At 35.3% G+C, this 21,734-nt stretch overlaps 1 protein-coding gene across 4 annotated transcripts in view; it reads right to left on the bottom strand.

The window, feature by feature from the left end:
• Positions 1 to 21,734, bottom strand: part of PRMT3 (protein arginine methyltransferase 3) — a 129,461-nt gene that overhangs the window by 2,496 nt on the left and 105,231 nt on the right. For all 4 annotated transcript variants that reach the window (XM_059138258.1, XM_059138243.1, XM_059138268.1 and 1 more), the window contains 2 exons: positions 10,554 to 10,604; positions 10,269 to 10,356 (listed from right to left, as the gene is read on the bottom strand). In XM_059138258.1, coding sequence (XP_058994241.1) covers positions 10,269 to 10,356; positions 10,554 to 10,604 — 139 coding nt within the window. The remainder of the gene's footprint in view (positions 1 to 10,268; positions 10,357 to 10,553; positions 10,605 to 21,734) is intronic.

The raw sequence follows: 21,734 nt of genomic DNA, 5'->3' as shown, positions 1-21,734 counted from the left end.
CATCTGACTCTTGGTTTCAGTGACTATTGTGATCTTATGGATAGTGGGATGGAGCCCCCTGTTGGGCTCCACTCTCAGCAGGGAGTCACCTTAACAATTCTCTCTGTACCCTGCCAAATAAATAAATAAATCTTAAAAAAGAAAAAAAAAAAAAGGCAATTTATTTTCCTTTTTTTTTTTTTTTTAAAGATTTTATTTATTTATTTGACAGAGGCACAGTGAGAGAGTTAACACAAGCAGAGCAGAGAGCCCGATGCGGGGCTCAATCCCAGAACCCTGGCATCATAACCTGAGCTGAAGGCAGACGCTTAACCGACTGAGCCACCCAGGTGCCCCAAGGCAGGCAATTTAAAACATATTACTTTGGGGCACCTGGGTGGCTCAGTGGGTTAAAGCCTCTGCCTTCGGCTCAGGTCATGATCCCAGGGTCCTGGGATCGAGCCCTGCATTGGGCTCTCTGTGCAGTAGGGAGCCTGCTTCCTCCTCTCTCTCTGCCTGCCTCTCTGCCTACTTGTGATCTCTGTGTGTCAAATAAATAAATAAAATCTTTAAAAACAAACAAACAAAACAAACAAACACTATTACTTCTATTACTTTCACTTCTTAGAAAAGTGAATATTTAAAAAAAATTGAATTTTGATTTGATTCCTTAGGATGAATGATTAGAAGTGGAATACTTTCAAAAAGGCATAAAGTATATACCAGTTTTTAATTCCTGCCATCTTCAACAATGCTGGTGTTATTAGAAACGAAACAAAAAAATGAGTAAAAGAAAACAATACAATACTTTTGTTATTTAAACACTGTCAGAATCTGACTACTTTGATTACACTTCAGTGATTACCATATCATTTCAAATGTTTAACCACCACCTTAAAAAAAAAATCCTTTGTGCATTCAAGTTAGTGATTTTGTTGATGGATATGAGGTATTGTTGCAAATGTTTCTTTTTAGTGCATGTCCTCTAATGGTTGCTGCTGTTTGATTTAAGTTTAATCCTTAAGATAATGGTCAAAATCAAAAGTGTTCTATAGAGCTTATGAGGCAGGCATCAAATTCTTCATTTCAAGTTTAAAGGATACATTGAAGAGTTCTATGTAGCACAAGTCAAGATGAACTAGTTATGGATACTTTTGATAAATTTTCATGAAAGAAAAAAAAATTTAAGCATCAATAGTAAACAAAACATCTGAATAATTAAAACGTCCTAACAGGACGTTTTAATTCCCTTATAAACTAGTATAATTTTCATGTCTTAAGGTGAAATACAAGCAAAGTAACTATTTCTATAATAATCTTAATTTCAAAATGAGGGTGCAAACAGCACTTATTTAAGTTAATTAAATAGCATGAAGGGTCACAGTAATAAATACATAATTCACCCTGCTGAACTCCTGTCAATTGTTTAGGCCTGACAAAAGTGCCAAGTCAGTAGGTGTAATACCAGAAGGGATCGTAGTAATTAATCAGTGTCAAATAGATATAAAATGACTGATGCCGTTAAGCATGTGTACTGTATGGGAGCTGCAAAGGACATTCTCTGTGGAGCTGAGCTGTTACCACCTTGTTTTTATCATCGGCAGACGGCCATTAGTACCACAAAGCAGTGTTGCAGTTCAATCAAGAGCAAAATTGATTTCATTTCAATTCTGTTCTAGTGGCTTTTTAAAATTAATTTCTTCCAGAGCAATGAAATTTCATTTCCCCAGAAGGGGGAAAATTTTAAAATCATTATTATCACTATTAGAGCTTAAAGAATGAAAGAGAAAAAGATGGATTTTCCATCATATAACGCTTACTAGATACATACAGAGAAAGAAAAATAAATAGCCTGACTTTAGTCATATTTTCAAAGTGAAATTACATGAAAAAGATATGGATTTTTACAGTAAACACTGCCATATAAGTTCATACAGTAAAAAATTGTACATTAAAGGAAAGGGGACAAACACATTGAATTTAAACTTTAAAGTAAGTGTTCTCTAACTACTTTAAAAGTATTAATTCTGGGAGGATGGTTTGTTACTCCCAGAATGCTAGAAGTCCTCAAATGTTAACAGCATTTCTTCTGAAATATTTTTAGATCTAGGCTGTGAATAAAATATAATAAAAAAGCCAAACACCAAACAAAACAAACTAGGCTCATTATTTTATACTTCCATTTTGCTTTTGGCCAAATGTACAATTCTTAGTCTGAGAAATTCCTTATTCACACAACATCTTTTCTTATTTTCTAAATATCAAGTCTACCCTTAAGGGTGGAAAAAGAGATTTACTGTTACTAAAAATATTCACACACCTGCCCCCATGCCCCACAATCTAGGCAGCATAATGAAAGACATATTTATAATATTTTATTTTATAAATCTTAACATATTAGTTTCTAGATACTAAAACAAGACTTATATGCACAGCAAATTATTCTGAATAGACACTTGGCTTTATTTAATTTTATCTAATAATTTTAGAGCATAAGGAGTCCAAAATTAACTTTTAGTTGTAATTAAACACAACTACAGAGAACTCTTCAAACATGCCAAGATAAATCTGAACACCAAGCTATTCAAGTTCAATAGCATGATAAAATTTTTGAGAACATCACAGTTGACAAAATGGGACAACCAAATAAAACGGCCAGTAAATGCCTTTGGCACAATGTCACCCAAGGTGATTAGAGGAAATGAAATTTCAATGACAGTGCTTATCACTATACTTATTGGTACATTCAGTAAAATATTTACAATATGGCAAATACTACCATCAGATCAAAAAGGAGAAAGACAACTTATCTATTAGAAAACCCTTTATCACAGCATATTGAGATGTACTAACACAGATGTATGCATGAAATGATCTAGGAGAACAAAGCAGACAGTAGTTAATTTTCTAAGGTGAGGGAAGATTTATAGAAATAAGCTGGGTAATGCAGAGAAAACTGAAATTTATCAAGTGAAAGAGATCAAACAGCTTTCTAGGTAGACTATCTTAGAGTAAGGCAAGGAGTAAGAAAAGATAGGAAAGTTAGCTAAAAAATGCGTGGTCTGTATAAATCCACATGAGCTGGAGCATATGATGGGCTACTGATGTGGAATGTAACACACTGGGACTGGAAATGAGGAGAAATGGTCAGATTATAAAGGGCCACGGAAAGAAATTTGGATTTTATCCTGGGAATATTGACAGTGAAGGTTTTTTTTTTTTTTAATTAACTTTAGTAAGGCATAACTGACGGTAAAATGTGCATATTTTATGTGTGCAGCAATGGGTTTTACCATTATCTCACTTTCCTAAACTTTTGCCTCCCCAAGTCTCAAAGACTATCTCTTACGTTATCTTCCAGAAGTTTTGCAGTTTTATACATTTATATTTAGGTTTTTGATCCATTTAGATTTGGTTCTTGAATACAGTATAAGGTAAGCATGAAAACTACTTTCCTGTACAAATACTTAAGTTGTTCTAAACACTATTTGTTGAAGACTATCATTTTCCAAGTGAATACAGTGACCTTTTGGAAAAAAATTAACTAACTATACAAAAATGGGTCTATTTCTGGATTCTCTACTTGTTATAATAATCTCTGTCTGCCTATAGTATAATATCTTACTGTCTAGTTTAATGTAACTTTTTAGTAGTTTAGAAATCATACAGTATAAGGATTCCAATATGATTCTCTGAAAAACTGCTGGTTACTCCACGTCTTTTGCATCTGCATACAAATTTTAGAATCAGCCTGCCAATTTCTTTCTTTCTTTCCTTCTTTTTTTTTTTTCCCCAGCCTGTCAATTTCTATCTTGCTAAATTCTCTTATTAGTTCTGTAGTTTTTTGAGATTCCTTAGAATTCACTGTGGACACAATTATATTACCTGTAAATAATGACAGATTTATTTCTTCCTTTCCAATGACTTTTGTTTCTTTTTTCATTCCTTATCACACTGGCTAAGACCTCCAATATAAGAAAATAGGAGTGGTGAATGTGAACATTCTTGCCATGCCCCATACAGAGGGAAAGCATTCAGTTTTGCTCCATTCAGTATGACGCTAAGCTATGGACTTTGTGTGGATGCCTTTTATCAGGTTGAGGAAGTTCTCTTTTATTTCTAGTATGCTATGAGTATTTATCATGAATAGATACTGAGTTTTGTCAACTGCTTTTTTTTTTTTAAATTAAAGATTTTACTTATTTGACAGAGATCACAAGTAGGCAGAGAGGCAAGCAGAAAGAGGGGAGGAAGCAGGCTCCTTGCTGAGCAAAGAGCCCGATGTAGGGTTCAATCCCAGGACCCTGAGACCATGACCTAAGCCGAAGGCAGAGGCTTTAAGCCACTGAGCCACCCAGGCACCCCTCAACTGCTTTTTCTGCATCCACTGGATGTAACCATGTGGTTTTTCTTCTTCGGATTGTTAACATGGTTGACTGAGCCTGGTGGTGGATGTTAAGGAGGGCACATATTGCATGGAGCACTGGGTGTGGTGCACAAACAATGAATCTTGGAACATTGAAAAAATAAAATAAAATAAAAAAAGAGACCATTAAATGATTCTAAAATATTTTTGAATTTTATATTATTGACGCAATTTTGGATTCCTGGGACTAAACCCCACTTGGTCCTAGTGTATTGTTTTTTTAAAAAATATTGCTGGATTCAGTTTGCTAGTATTTTGTTGACAATTTGTACATCTATATTCATGAAAGATGTTGTTCTGTAGTTTAATTTTCTTGTACAATTTTTGTCTGGTTTTTGGTATCAAGGCCCTTATAAAATTAGTTCTCTTTTATTTTCTGGAAGAAACTGTATAGAATTGGTGTTATTTCTTTTTGAAGTAGCAGGAAGAATTTGCAGTGAAGCAATTTGTGCCATGGAGATTTGTTTTATGGAAGGCTTTGAGGCTGGCTGCCTGTTTTTGTAAATAAAGCTTAACTGGAACACAGCCACACCCACTCATTTACATACTGTCCCTCAGAGTTTAAGGTGTTTGTGGATCCCTACTGCAGCCACTGTGGGGTTATTGGGGCTAGGATATAAGAGAACAAAGAGAAAAAAAGATAAGAAAAATGGGGATTTCTCTAAGCATTAGGAGATCCTTTGCCCATTCCTCAAATTAGAATTAGAGGAGCTAGTTCATCTGTGCTGATGCCTTAATTCTGAGTTTTGGGCTGCCTGAGATCAGACTGGGGATACTCGAAGCAAACAAATCATAAATTTATCACCAGTTCAGGGTATTCGAATTCTGGTCTTCTCCAATTTATCTGATATTATTTACTTTTCAGGGATCTCAAACAGCTGTTCCACGCATTCTGGTTTATTCAGGGTGCATTCGGTGAGAAAGCTTATTTTCACTGCCCTAAAAATCCTCTGTGCTCTGCTTATTTGTATCCCTTGCCCTCGGCAACCACTTTATCTGCCGCCCCCCCTCCCCCCGCCCCCGCCACTGTCTCTACAGTTTTGCTTTCTCCAGAATGTTATATAGCTGGAATCACAGTGTGCAGCCTTTTGGGATTAGTTCTTTCACTCAGTAATATGCGTTCAGTTTCCTCCATGTCATTTCATAGCATCAGTTTATTTCTTTTCAATAATATTCCATTATGTGGATATACAGACCATTTAGTTTTAATATAGTTATCCATGTTTGAATATGTCTACCATCATACCATTTTTAAAAAAAATTTTATTATTTGACAAAGAGAAAGAAAGAGAGCGAGAGCGAGCACAAGCAGGGGGAGTGGCAGAGGGAGGAGGAGGATCCCCAGCAGCCAGGAGCCCAGTGTTGGGCTTGATCCCAGGACCCTGGGACCAAGACCTTAACTGACTGAGCCACCCAGGTGTCCCATACCATTTGTTTTCTATTTCTTAATGATTGTATCTTCTTCTTCTTCTTCTTCTTTTTTTTTTTTTTAGGATTTTATTTATTCTTTTGACAGACAGAGATCACAAGTAGGCAGGGAGGCAGGCAGAGAAAGAGGAAGGGAAGCAGACTCTCCGTGGAACAGAGAGCCCGACTCGGGGCTCGATCCCAGCATCCTCGGATCATGACCTGAGCCGAAGGCAGAGGCTTTAACCCACTGAGCCACCCAGGCACCCCGATTGTATCTTCTTTTGAACCAAATCTTTTTCTTGAGATTCCATTTCATCTTCACTACTAGCTTATCAGTTATATTTTGTGGCTTAATTAAAAAAATTTTTTTAACTTGTTCCTCTGGTGTTTACAATATACATATTTATCATGATTTGCCATGAAATGAGTTCATGTGCAATGTAAAAACTTAATATATTTCCATTTTCTCATTAATTTTTTTGATCACTGCCATAATTTTATGTCTCTGTTTTGAAACCCATAATATATTATTTTTGTTTTAAATTATCTTTTACAAAATTAAAAAAATGAGTAAACAAAGTCTTTTTTTTACGAAGTCACACATTTACCATTTCTGACATTTCCTATTCCTTCGTTCAGATTCCACTTGGTGATATTTTCCTTTCACTTGAGAAGCTTACTTTATCTTGTATTGACAATCTGCTGGAGATGAATTCTTGTAGTGTTTTTCTTCTGGAAGGGTTTTATTTAGGCTTCATTTTTAAAATACATTTATTCTAAATATAGAATCTAGATTGACAGTTTCTTTTAGCACTTTGAAAATGTCATTTATCATCTGGCTTACATAGTTTCTGAAGAATATTCTGATACTATTCTTTCTTTGCTCCTCTGTTTTATTTTCTCTGGTTCATGTTAAGACTTTGATATTATTATGACTATTTATTGGCAATTTGTTTGTGATATGTCTTGGTGTTGTTTTCTTTGTATTGATCTTACCTAGGGTTCATTGAATTTCTTCAATCTGTGGGTTATAGCTTTTATCAAATGAAAGAAAATTTGGCCATTACTGCATCTTCAAATATATTTTCTGTCCCTGCTTCTTTCAGGGACTTTTTATCACATTTAAATTAGTGTGCTTCATATTTTCCCACTGGTTACTGTGGATATGTTCATTTCTTTAAAAAGTCTTTTTTCCCTCTATGTGCTTCATTTTGGATATATTTTATGCTGCATCTTTAAGAAAACTGACCTTTTTTGCTGTTAATTGCATCGAATGGCACTTTCACTTCAGATACTATAATTTTCATCTCTAGCAGTTCTATTTGGGTTTTAAATATCTTCTCATATAACAGCAGTTATGTTTCTTTCTTTTTTTTTTTTTTTTAAAGATTTTATTTATTTATTTGACAGAGAGAAATCACAAGTAGTCGGAGAGGCAGGCAGAGAGAGAGAGAGAGGAGGAAGCAGGCTCCCTGTTGAGCAGAGAGCCCCATGCGGGACTCTGATCCCAGGACCCTGAGATCATGACCTGAGCCGAAGGCAGTGACTTAACCCACTGAGCCACCCAGGTGCCCAGCAGTTATGTTTCAATATGCTTGTGTGCTAATTTCATTTCTGGATCTGTTTCTTTCAATTGACATTTTCCTGAATTTAGCATTTGATTGGAAGTTTAGGCCATGATGAATTTTATGTTGTTCAGTGTTTTTTTTTTTCCTTTTTTGCCAGTAAAGTTACTTTGGTCCAGTTTTTTTTTTTCTTTCTTTCTTTTTTCTCTTTTTCTTTTAAGGAGGCTTATTTTTAAGCTTTGTTAAGGAACATGCAGGTTAGCCTTTAGTTTAGGGATAGTTTATTCCTACTATGAAGCTATGGTCCTTCTGGACTGAAGAGAGTCCAAAAGGAGTCCCCACTCTAGCTGGTTGAAACTCAAATACCCAGAGCTACATGGAATCTCTGAGAAGTGTTTGTTCACAGCTGCCTCAGATGCTTTGCTTGACCTCAGGCATTTCATCCTACCTCCATGTATCTTAGTACACATCTAAAACTCAAGGGGCAAAAACCAAAGCAAACCAAACAAAAACCAAAACCAAAAAAACTTAAGGGGGCATTGTGTGTAGATTTCTGGAGGCTTTTGCTGATTAGCATGTCTTCTTTAGTACTCTGCCCAGCAACTTCTGGTTTCTACTCACTAGTACTACCACCAGCGGTTTAGGAGGGTTTAAAAACAACAACAACAAAAAGGTGTTGTATTTCCTTATATAATCCCTTCTTTATACTATCACAGCTGAGAAGGACCACATTTTCCTTACTTTGAAATTTCCCTTTTAAGTTTTTCCTGGTTGTATTTTAGGGGATTCCAAAATTTTGTGGTGTACTGGTCTTACTATTTAAATATAAGCACATATACAATGGCAATGAAAGAAATACAGAATGTAGACAAGGCAATATTACAATCATACATCTCCTTCACAGTATTCTGAAAAAGCTGAATCAGTTACTCTAAGGATTACTGGGTAATAAGTAGTTAGGATTTCAAAATTTCACTAGAATAAAATAATACTTTGTTGTAATTAGTAGGAGAAAATTCAAATGCTATCTTAAATCTCTCCCAAGATTTAAACATGAATGAATTAGCACAACCTTTAAAATTTAGCACTAAGATAATAAAATGGGAACTGTGAAGAAAGCAACATTTTCAAGTTTCCAAGTATCAATCCAAATACCAAAGCTATACAAAAACCCAACCAAACAAAAACAAATGAAAATGTAATAAAATCTCATTTGTGCTCATCACACTTCAGTTTTGCTGTGCTCAAGCTTTTTGGAGAAAGAGAAAATGAGACCATCAAGGTTTCATTTCCGTAGCACTACAATCTTAAAGGAAAACATGACAACGAGGTGCTGCTTTACTCTAATAGTGTTTATGTGCATCTACCAAATTCAATTTATGCACCAACAGTGAAATAAACTATACCGGAATTTTATGGAATATTTGAAACAGAGAGAGAACAGTATAATGACCACCCAGACCCACCACTCAAGTTTTGTCAAATCTTAACATTCTCCCACAGTTCCCTCAATTTCTAAAAGGAATAATTCAGGTCTATGGCACTGAATCCCCTATAAAGCCTTCCCTGATCCTATTTCTATTCTTCTGCAGGGGCAGCCACACTGAATTCCCCAGTTATCATTTTTAAGTATTGCTTCTTACTTTGACTATGTGTGTTTGTACATGAAACTGTTTCACTGGTTTTTAAACTCCATATAAACAATGTATTGTAGGAATCACTCTTTTTTGCTTAATGTTGCTTCTGATATTCACAAATACATGATTAATCTGTTACAGAGATTTTACTGTATGCAACTATCATATTTATCTATCTTCTGTTAATGGGCATTCAGGGTGCCTCCAATTTTTCACTTCTACAAACCATACTGTTGTCAAGATTGTTGTAGACAGGCTGCAGGGGAGACTGTTCAGAATACATCCCTAGAAAAAAACTGTGGTTTTAGCAATGATACTTATACATCTATACTTAACTTGAAGGTAGCAAACTGTTCTCTAAAGCTGTACCAATAAAGACTATCAGCAGAAGAGTATAAAAGTCCCATTTGGCTACATGATTGCAGGTACTTGGCCTTGTTAAATTTTATGATTTTTTTTTTTTTCCTGTAGTGATGGATAAGAAAGTCTCTTATATAGTTTTAATTGGCCTCTCTCCCTGAGTTCCTAGTGATTTTGAATTTCTTTTCATGGAAGTTTGTTATACATTCAGGCTTCATATAGTCAGAAAGCTTTCTGCAAAGGTGGGGGAGGATAATTTATATGTAATAAACAATTTAAATAACAGAGATTCATTCCACAGTCAAATTCTAACTTTTGAAGCTAAGGGTATAGGTACGTAAGAACTCTAGGTGCTCATCAGAGTGAGCAATCAATGAGGTACAAGATAGAAGAATGCAGAATTGGGCCAGTCCTTGAGCACCATGTGAGATTTGAGCGGGTACAGACTGGGGAGAGCCATGTAGACACATATACTGAAAACTGTAACTACTGAATAGCATTCTTTTAAATTTACACTTCACCTCTATCAGTGATAGTCATTTTGGAAGTGAAATCATTTTTACTTTTATTTGCAACTTAATATATACTACTAGTTAATACTTAAAGAAAAGTTGTTGGAATTACTTTGTGGTACTCAAAATAAAAGCTACATATTAAAGCACATTTTAACTGGCAGGAATTATAAATCTAATCTAAATAAAAGTTTTCTTTAAATCACTACTTTATTGAAATGATATGCCATCTAAAATTTATGTAGCTCTAAGAATATCTTATTTACTTAGCATGTTGCGTTGTTTCAAAGACAGTGGGCATAGAAAAAGTCCCTGTGAAATGAAGGAATAATGTTTACTTCAAAAAGAATAAGAAATTTCTCTCCCTTTTTTTTCTCACCTGCTTTAACGGAAAATGGCTTTTCCAATAGAAATATTGTTTGTTTCCAGTGTGTTTTGGCACTCTGGGGGCCCGTGGAGAACACGACCTGCATTGGTAAGAGTTCAAAAGTATCTGATGAAGTACAAGATTTTTAATATCATGCTACATTAATCTACTACATCAAATACAAGCTCCGATTGCTTACAATAGCAAAATGCTTATGATCAAACACCTTGGGGCACAAAAACAAAATACAATGTATTTCACATAATTAATTCTTATGGGAAAACTCATAATACTTACCCTGCTGTGACAATTTTTCTCAAAATATATATCAAAGTAGCCAGCAATTGCCTGTTTAAAAAAAAAAAATAATTATTAAACTAATTACATGACATAACAATTATTCAGTCTTTCAAGATAATGGCAAAAAGAAACCATTTCAAAGACTAGATACCTCTTATACTTATGACAGGTCACTATTATCTCTTGGAAAAGATGTTACATGTGAAAATGAAGTCATATAATTTGGCTTTCTCCCACAGAAACAATATAATAATAAGGGCAATAAGGCTAATCAAATAACCAATATGTGTTTTATTAGAGAAATAACTGTGGTAGACTACTGAAAAGTGAGAGACCACATGAAGGAAGAGGCTCAGCCAGCCTCAAGAGCTGACCCATGCTCTCCCAAAGACAGCCTGCTGTGCAGGCGGGAGCCATCTTGGAGCTCTGTGCTCTGCTCTCTGCTCTCAGACAACTGCAGCAGCCTGAGAGACTTGGGGAGAAACCAGCAGAAGAACTAGAGGACAAGTCCAGTCCAGACTGCAGAATCATACACAAATAAATCTAAATGATTGTGACTTCAAGGTACCTGGTTTTAAGGTGGTTTGTGACACGGCAGTAAATTTAACTTAAACATACTCTTTTATACAAAGATCTCATTTAATTTTTTCTGATCTTGTGCATCTAATTTTAAAGCAAAGTACTATGAATATTTTTGTAATGAGATCAACAGAATTTTTAAATGCCACTTTTTGGCTGAAGATAAACTAAAAATATATAATAGTACTCAAATAAAACATACGTTTAAGCAAATACCCAAAGGAGAACCTCTGAGGTAACTCTAAGGGTTACTGTGATAGTATAAAATGATCTCTAAAAGATGAATATTCAGATGAGGATATGTAATTTTCATTTCTTTTTAAAATTTAAATGATACCATCCCTTTTTCTTTCACTAACAGCATTAGCTTTATCTATTTTTAAAACTGGCATTAAAAAATAGTTATAAGGTGTTAAAAATAGGACACCGATTATTGAAAAATCACTATAAAGCTAGCTTATTTGTGTACTCTGCTGCTTTTGTTGAGAATGTGAACTTTTATTGATCTGTGAGGTTAATATGGATTGGGCCCAAAACAAGTTCAATATTTAACACTGAGGTTCATTACATTTTAGATACCAACAAAGAATCAAAATACTATTTATAATTCTATGAAACAGACAAAATATAAAACAATGTAGTACTCAGGTACAGATTATTATAGAAAACTATGTAGTTACTCAGAACATTTCTAAAACATGACTTCTGTCAGTTGATTTCCTGGTATTTCTCCATAGACTAATTCAACTATTTTCTTAAATTTATTCCTGTATGCCAGTCTTGTTCACCAGTGTCCAGAGCAGTGCCTGGCCCATAGTACACAAAAAATATTTGCTGAGAGAATGTGCTTATTATATACAATTCTATTATAGAACTTACCATACTTCTTATAGTTAGTTGTGCTATCAGACTACAATGTGTGTGTGTGTTTTTAAAGATTTTATTTATATCTGTCACAGAGAGTGAGTGAGTGAGCACAAGCAGGGGGTGCGGCAGGGAGAAGCAGCAGCAGGCTCCTGGCTGTGTAAGGAGCCCCATGTGGGATGGGATAGGATCCCAAGAACGATCCCTAGACCGTGGGATCATGACCTGAGCTGAAGGCAGTCGCTTAACCAACTGAGCCACCCAGGCATCCCAGACGGCAATGTTTTTTTAAAAACAAAGCCTATGTGTAATTCATATTGTTGCTCTCCTTAATTTGCATAGGTCTCTCATGTAGCATGTTTTCAATACATTTTAGTTAAGATTTTCAGTTTCAAATTCAGCTAGTCTTACTATGTTGTCAGGATACTTTATGAAATCAGTGAATTTGAAAAGAAGACTTAGAAGTTATAATTTTCAACTGAAAAACTGAAAAAAGAGAATGTGAGAATCATGGCGGGGGTGGGGGAATGAGAGGAACCCTACTTTGTAGGGTCCAGAAAAAGTCTCAGCCTGACCTCTGAACTACAGATTAGTTCCAAATCAACATAACAAAGGCTGAGAGAATGGAACTAAAATCTCAATCACTGGCACAGGCCTTGAAAACCTCTAATCAACAAAGATCTCCAGAACATAAGAGAGATTTGAAAAAGCTGTGAGAGTTAGACTAATCACTAAATAGGGTCTGTGTAGGAGAGCCCAAAACACTACAGCAAATGTTTAAAGAACTAGACTGAGATGTGAACCACTGCCTGCCCAGACATGGTTGACAGGGCTTATGTTCTGGCTTTAACTGGGTTGACTGCCCACTCACACCAAACATCAACAACATTCTCTAGATAATTATAACAGGACCGACAGTAGGCACGACATAACACGCACAACATCCAGAAAACAATCCAAAATTATTCAACACACAAAGAACCAGGAAAATGTCTTTAACTTTTAAGAAAAGAGATAATCCACAAATGCCAATAGTGAGATGACCCAGAAGCTGGTACTATGAGACAAAAACTTTAAAACAGAATTATAACCATGCCGTTATGAGGCAACAGAAATGGGGTTGTAGAAAACACACTGAAATGAAGTGAAAGATAGGAATTCTTGTAGAGGAAAAAGAATGAATGAATGAATGAATGAATGAATAAATAAATAAATAAAACTAATGGAAGTTTTAGAATTAAAAAATGTAATAACCAAAATAAAAAGCTCCCTGGGATGAACTGCAGAATGGAGATGACAAGGAGAAAAAAAAGAAAAAAATCAGTGAATGTGAAGATAGGTCAATAGAAAGTATCTAATTTGAAAAATCAGCAGAAAAAGATTGAAATACAATGCAGGAGCCTCAGGGGCCTGTGCAACTAACATACAGGTAAATGGAGGTCCAGCTGGAAAAAAATATAGGAGCAGGAAAAACCTTTCAAAATTCTATATCCAGCAAAAATATACTTCAGGAACAAAGGCAAAATAAAGACATTTTCAAGAAAAGGTAAACTAAAAGAATTCATTGCCAAAAAAACTTTAGAAGAGATGTTAGGGGTGCCTGGGTGGCTCAGTGGGTTAAAGCCTTTGTCTTCATTCAGCTCAGGTCATGATCCTAGGGTCCTAGGATCGAGTCCCACATCGGGCTCTCTGCTCAGCGGGGAGCCCGCTTCCTCCTCTCTCTCTGCCTGCTTCTCTGCCTACTTGTGATCTCCTTCTGTCAAATAAATAAATAAATAAAACCTTAAAAAAAAAAAAAAAAGAAGAGATGTTAAAGGCAGTTCTTCAAGCTGGTGAGCAATAATACTGGGAGGAAACCTGAAACATCAAAAACAACAGAAAAACAACAGAAATGATCAACAGTTTGTTAAGTATAAAAGATTACTTTTTCCCTCAGAATTTCTTTAAAATACTTACGATTTTTTAAGACAAACATGATATAACATCATTTGGCAGGGCTTTCCATGTATGCAGATGTAATCACAAAGATCAGTGCAGGGGGTTGGGTGGTTAGGAGGAAGAAGAGCAAAATGCCACCAACACATAGAAATGTTTATAAAACTGGGATGTGAAGAAGGCTTTCTAAGCATCACACATAGGCAGAAACTTAAGAGAAGCTTAAAACTTAGTAACAAAGCCATAATGAGATATTACCCTACACATGTCAGAATTGCTAGAATCAAAGAGGCAAGAAATAACAAGTGTTGATGAGGATGTGAAGAAAAAGGAATACCTGGCTGTTGGTGGGAATGGAAATTGGTACAGCCACTATGGAAAACAGTACGGAAATTCCTCAAAAAGTTTAAAATCGAAATATTATGTGATCAAGTAATCCCACTGGGTATTTATACAAGAAAACAAAACTGCCAATTTGAAAAGATACATGCACTCCTATGTTTATTGCAGCATTATTTACAATAGTCAAAATATTGAAGCAACCTAAGTGCCCACTGATAGATGAATGGATAAAGAAGATGTGGTACATACAAACACTGAAATATTCAGTCATAAAAAAGAATAAAATCTTCCTATTCAACATGGATGAGCCTAGAAGTTACTATGCTAGGTGACATAAGTTAGAGAAACACAAATACCATATGAAACAAAACAAAAACAAAAACAAAGAAACAAACAAAAAAACCCCCAGATTCTTTTTTTTTTCTAGAATATCTTATTTATTTACTTGAAAGAGAGAGAGAATGACAGAGAGAAAGTAGGAGCAGGGAGAGAGCAGAGGGAGAAGCAGGCTCCCCACCAAGCAGGGAGTTTCGGTGTTGTACACCCAACTAGTATGACACTGTATGCTACTTATACTTAGTAAAATAAAATTTTAGTGTCAAATTCAAAGATGAAGAAATCTGAGAGTATTTGCAATATATATATATATAACAAAGGGACACTGTCCTTTTTTACATTAAGTTACTACAAATTAGTAAGGAAACAATGTCAAAAGAAATTAGAAAAAAAGCAGGAAAATCATTTATAAAAGAAAAATCAAATAATATGTGTAAGTAAAAGATGTTTGACCTACTTAGAAAAATAAGTAAACTAAAACAATCAGATACGATTTTCCTTGATCACGATAGGGAAAACTTTTTTTTAAAGATTTTATTTATTTGACAGGGAGACATATCACAAGTAGGCAGAGAGGCAGGCGGGGGGTGGGGATGGGGAAGCAGGCTCCCTGCTGAGCAGAGAGCCTGATGTGGGACTCTATCCCAGCACCCTGGGATCATGACTGAGCCAAAGGCAGAGGCTCTAACCCACTGAGCCACCCAGGTTTCCGGGGAAAACATTTTTTTTTTTTTAATATTTTACTTATTTATTTGAGAGAGAGAGAGACAGTGAGAGAGAGCATGAGCGAGGAGAAGGTCAGAGAGAGAAGCAGACTCCCCGTGGAGCTGGGAGCCGGATGCGGGACTCGATCCCGGAACTCTGGGATCATGACCTGAGCCGAAGGCAGTCGTCCAACCAACTGAGGCACCCCGGCGTCCCGTGGGGAAAACATTTTTTAAAAGATAATATCCATAGTTAGTGGGGAAAGTAGCATGCATACTGGGAAAATAAACTGAAATGATCTTTCTAGAGGGAACTTAGCAATACATAATAAAAAACAAAACATCTGTATTAAAAAGAAGTCACAGAGAAAATGGTACACATGCTATGATTCTATTTATATATAGAATATTCAAAAAATAACAAATAACAAAAAATAACAATTTACACTGTTGTAAGTCACAACAGTAGTTACCCTTCAACAGTGGTAGAAACTAGAAAGGGTTACATGGAGGGCTCCTGGGCTGCCGGTAATATTCTGTTTCTTCAGCTGACTGCTGGATACATGGTGGGTATTCACTTTGTGCAATTTTATCAAACTATACTTAAGATCTGTGTACTTTTCTGTTGTGCAAATACACGTTATGGGCTCAGTCAAAATGTTTATATAATGCATATACTCACTGACCCAGTAAATCTTAACTTCCAAAAAATATTCTATGGAAATTTATCAAGTATGCTTGCAACGATTTATCTATAAGATGCCAATTTTAGCCCACATTTTCAACAACAGGTGACCAGTTAACAAATCATAATACCTATTGAAGTAGATGATAGATTTGGAGTGTGCATATTCATCAGCCTTACCTATAATTTAGATTTCCCATAAAAATGAACAGCTTCTGTGATAATAAATTATTTTTAACACTTGAGTTAAATGATCTATAGTATTGCATGGAGAGACATTCAATTTAATTATTATTACCTTTTATCAGTTCCCTTAGCAACGCCCACCTCTGTATACCCAAAGGCTAGGGCAATATCTAATATATAATAGGAACTAAATGAACTTGAAAAAAAATGACAAGTTTTTCAACTCTAATACAATAATTATATATATTTATTATCATTATATAATTATATAGTAATTATAATTATATATATTTATTATATAAAATATATATTACTATAATACTAACAACTTCCATTACCAGGAAATGTGATCTAAATACAAATATAAATATAAATCTGTTTAAAATACACAAAGCAAAACTTCATATATTTAACTCTGGTAAAAGACAGACTGGCAATATTACTATGATAGAACAAATGTAATTATAATAGAGTATATAGCTCTAAACGAAGAGGGGAGACTGATGCATGAGTTTGCAACAGAATTAAAAAATCAAAGTATTTGAGAATACAAAGGTATTTTAGAACTGTCTTCCAATCCCCAAATTGAACTATCTATGAAATTCAGTTAAAAATCAAAGAAACTCATCTTCCTCCAAGCCCCCCAAATTCAGTGAAAGAAATACTGGGTAGTTTGGGGTAATAAAACAATGCTAAGCCTCAAGACAATAAATAAAAATAAAGATATAATTCACTTTGATTATGAGAATTTGGCAGGGGCCTATGACAAAGATAAATCTAAAGTCACATCTACTTTATTGTTCCCTCTGAAATGCACAATAGTTTTTTCAACTCAAACAGATTTACCTCCCTAATCATGTCTGGTGGAGGGTAATACCAAAATCAGTTCTACAGCTCCCATGAAGCAGAAGCACGAGAAGGTAGGAAGAAATTCACCTGCAATAAAAAACTATGTGCAACCCCCCACCCCAAAAACAAAAAAACAAATTATGTGCAGATAATTGACTCATCAGACTGTTAAGATTCACATAACTGGGGCACCTGGGTGATGCAGCTGGTTAAGCAACACACGTTTGGTTCCAGCTGGGGCCATGATCTCAGGGTCCTAAGATTGAGCCCCACCTAGGCTCCACGCTCAGTGTGGAGCCTGCTTCAGATCCCTTTCCTCTGCTCTTCCTGCTCCTGCTCTCTCTCTAAAATAAATAAATAATCTTAAAACAAAAACAAAAACAAACCCAAACCAAAAAAACCCCCCACAATACTCCAGAAAGATTCACATAATTGAGCAAGTAGAAAACTCTTGCTCTAAAACAACCAAAGGGCATTTCTGGTTTTAAAATGGGTATTAACCCTCAAGTAGAATGCTACTGAAAGGGAAAGGGCTCCCCCCAACTTATAAGTGGTCCTTAATAATTAAAATAAGATATGAGACAAAAAGAGGAAAAAATGTCATTAAACTTGAATCATAGACTATAAAACCCAACTGAACTACAATTAGTGTTTTTATTCTCTGTGAAGCCATTATAACCAAATACGTCAGCTGATTTAGGGACAAAGCTATTTATTCTGGTGAAGAACATAAATATGCCACCATTTTTCTTTTAGTTTCACCACCTTGTTAATATCACTTTGACAGGCTACCTCTAGGTCTGCTGAATGTTAATTTCAATGAACTTACACTCTCTCTGTGGAAGTCATTCAAATGTAAGAATAAACAACAACCACAGGAAACTGAAAATGATGGCTAACAGGCAACGGTAATAAGTAACAGGAGCACAGCTTGACATGCGCTTGAAAAAGATCAGATAGGTTATAAGGCCTAAGACCGGATACATTTCTCTTTTGTTCCACACGTATATCTTGTCAGGGGCAAAGGGAACTGCTGGGGGTTAAAAACAAGCATTAAAATAAAACATCTGTAGAAGTTGGACTAATCTGTAAAGGCAAGGTCACAGTTAAATAAATAACATCTCACTGATTATACCACCATCAGAAAAATTTTTAAATAGTCCTTAGACTGAGGGGCCCCTGAGGGTGGCTCAGTCATTAAGCATCTGCCTTTGGCTTGAGTCATGGACCCAGGGTCCTGGGATTGAGCCCAGCATCGGGCTCCCTGTTCAGCGCGAAGGCTGCTTCTCCAGTCTCCCGCTCCCCCTGCTTGTGTTCCCTCTCTCGCTGTCTCTTTCTCTGTCAAATAAATAAATAAAATCCTAAAAAAAAAAAAAAAAAACAATAAAGTCCTTAGACTGAGAGACGGGAGAGTCTGTGGTAATTAAGAACAACAACAGTGCTTATTATAGAAGAAAACAGAATAAAAGAAAAATACATGCATATGCAGCAAACTTCTGGGACAGTCTGATCACATTTGTAATTTGGTGGGGATCCTCCACATATATAGGAAAATAATTCAGGCACGTAGCTTTGTTGTGCATCTTAAACATTCTTAAGCATTAGAATATAGTCTTTCAAAATGAACTGTTTCTTCTTTGTGGATTTCACAAAGAGGAAGAAAAAACTCACAGTATGTGTAAACTGAATATTTAAAAGTCTGTTTTAAGCCATGTTTTGTTTATCCCAGACACACAAAGGTAAATGCACTTCATTTTTATACATGCTCATCTGAAGAACAATGACTTGGAATAAAAATAAATTATTTTCTCGTGTATTTTGGTGTGATGAGTATTTCTTTAAAGAAAATGTATCATGTGTGTATGGAACAGGATGGCAGCCAATGAAATAAGATCAGACTAGACCTTATGAGGAAGAAGGAAATTAAAAATTATCATTATCACTATCACCTGCAGGGAGTAATTTATCATTTCTGTTCTTCATTGGTATCATGTTCCAACAGCGTGTGGTTACAGCAGATACAATTAGGCAGCTGGCCACAGAAGTAGGAGGATAATGTGCTTTTGATGGAGTTTATCCAAGCATGGAGATAGAGTGTTTGTAATCCATGCAGCAGAATCACTATAACAAAAATACAATTCATTTTTTGTTGGAGTATTCCTTTCAAAATCTTAATACAAAATTCAAAAGCCAACTGATGATGAGTCTGAAGCAAGTAAAGAAAGCGTAAGAAGAAAATACATAAAAATGATTACTATAGTTTACATCACTGTATATAAACAAGATGATAATATAAACATAAGCCATGCAAGCTGCTGCATAAAGAGTATGAACTCTGCTGTAATAACTGGTATTTAAACTCAGAAGATGAAATCAACAAATATGAAAATCATGTATGATTTTCTCCCAGTATTAACTATACCTTAAATCATGGACTCTTTCTTCTTCAATTAATTTTCTATTTTATCCCAAGAGAAAATTTGCATCTTTTCTTTCTTTCATAATTCCTCTAGGGAACAATACATATTAAGTGCCATATACTCCTCAAGGGATATTGCCAAATTGAGTAGTGTTTAGAAATAGACCAAGCAATAGGGGAAGTAGCAAAACAGACAATAGGTCTAAAAATATTTTTTAAAAAGTATTTTTACCAAAAAATTCAATAAAATTAATTTTTGACCTACTTAAAATATTTTCAGGTTGTAACTGAAATTTCTTTTAAATTTACTTATCTGGGTCCCTTGTAATTTCAAAATTGCTTACTAAAGTGCTTTTAGGAAGAAGAGATCACCTCTTCAGAGCCTACAACGTAAGTACTTTAATTCTGACATTTCATAAATTGAGAGCTTACATGCCCTAACTGCTCAACATTTTTTCCTAGCTATAAACACAAGATACTGTTCTATATACTCAATAATCACTGACATTTACTAATACTTTTACTTTTAAAAACCTTTTAAAGTACAGTATATATGCAGAAAAGTGCACTTAAGTGTACACCATGAATTTTCAAAAAACACAGCCATGAAACCCAGTTTAAGAAATGAAACTCAGATCAAGAAATAGAACAGCCCAGCACCCCAGTAATCCACTCGAGCCAATCCTAGGCACCTCCAGCCCAAAGGGTAACTACTATTCTGATTCCCCCCACCAGCTTTATTGAGATATAATTGACATATAACATATAATTAACACATAACAGTTATAAACTTAAGGTGTGCAATGTATTGATTTGATATACATATATTGCAAAATGATTACCATTAATAATTAATTAATTAATGAGTAATTAACCATTAATGTGATCAGCATTAGTGAAAACCTCCACCGTGTCAAATAATCATCATTTCTTTTTTGTGGTGAGAATTCTTAACATCTATTCTCTTAATAACTTTAATACTTATAATACAGTATTATTAACTGTAAGCATAACGAGGTACATTGGATCCCCAGAACTTACTCAGTTAGTGTCCTCTGACCAACATCTCCCCATTTCTCCCACCCTCTATCCCCTGTTATTACCACTTTACTCTCTGTTCTGTAAGTTTGGCTTTTTTAGATTGCGCATGTAAGTGACAGCACGCAGTATTTATTTTTGTCTGACTTATTTCACTTAGCACAATTCCCTCGAGGTCTATCCATGTTGTTGAAAGTGGCAAGATTTCCTTCTTTTGATGGCTGAATAGCCCTCTGTGTATCTATATATGCATGTGTGTGTATCTTTATCCTCTCATCTACTGATCGACACTAAGGTTGCTCCCATATTTTGGCTGTTCTAAGACTGCAATGAATATGGCAGGGCAGCTATCTCCTTGAGATTCTGTTTTCATTTCCTTTACATATACTCAGAAGTGGGATGGCTGGATCATATATTAATTCTTTAATCTTTTGAGGAAATTCACACCGTTCTCCACAGTGACTGCACCAATTTACCTTCCAGCCAACAGCACACAAGGGTTCTCTTTTCTCCACATCCTCACCAGCACTTGTTAGCTCACCACTATACTGATTTCTAAGATCCCAGATTCATTTTCCCTATTGCATATTTCAACATAAATGGAATCATACATCATGTAGTATTTTGTGGACTGGCTACTTTCCTCACTATTGTTTTTTAGATTCACTTACACTGTTGCACATTACTTAAACTGTTACAAGGCTGTAAGGCATATCTGACTAACAGTTTATTTATCCAGTCTAAGACTGACAGGCACTAAGTAGTTTTTTTTTTTTTTTAAGATTTTATTTATTTATTTGACAGACAGAGATCACAAGAAGGCAGAGAGGCTGGGGGTGGGTGGGTGGCGGGGAGCAGGCTTCCTGCTGAGCAGAGAGCATGATTCAGGGCTCCATCTCAGGACCCAAGGATCATGACCTGAGCTGAAGGCAGAGGCTTTAACCCACTAAGCCACCCAGGCGCCCCTCTTTTCCTCCTTTTTGAGATATAATTCACATACCATAAAAATTTCATATTTAAATAAACTGCATTAATTCAGTTTAAAGAATACTCAGTTGTACAACCATTGTTGCAATCTAATTTTAGAACATTTTTATTACCCAAAAAAGAAATTCTGTATCCATTCCCCCTCTATTCCCAGACCTGTCTATAGATTTCCTATTTTGAATATTTCATATAAGTAGAATCATACAAATGCAAGAGCATATAAATGGAATGCTTTCATGGTTAGCTACCTGTAC

This window comes from Mustela lutreola, chromosome 1 (genome assembly GCF_030435805.1).
Source record: "Mustela lutreola isolate mMusLut2 chromosome 1, mMusLut2.pri, whole genome shotgun sequence".
Lineage (NCBI taxonomy): Eukaryota > Metazoa > Chordata > Mammalia > Carnivora > Mustelidae > Mustela > Mustela lutreola.
Note: the sequence above shows the minus strand (reverse complement) of the source record. Positions and strands in the feature narration are given on the sequence as shown.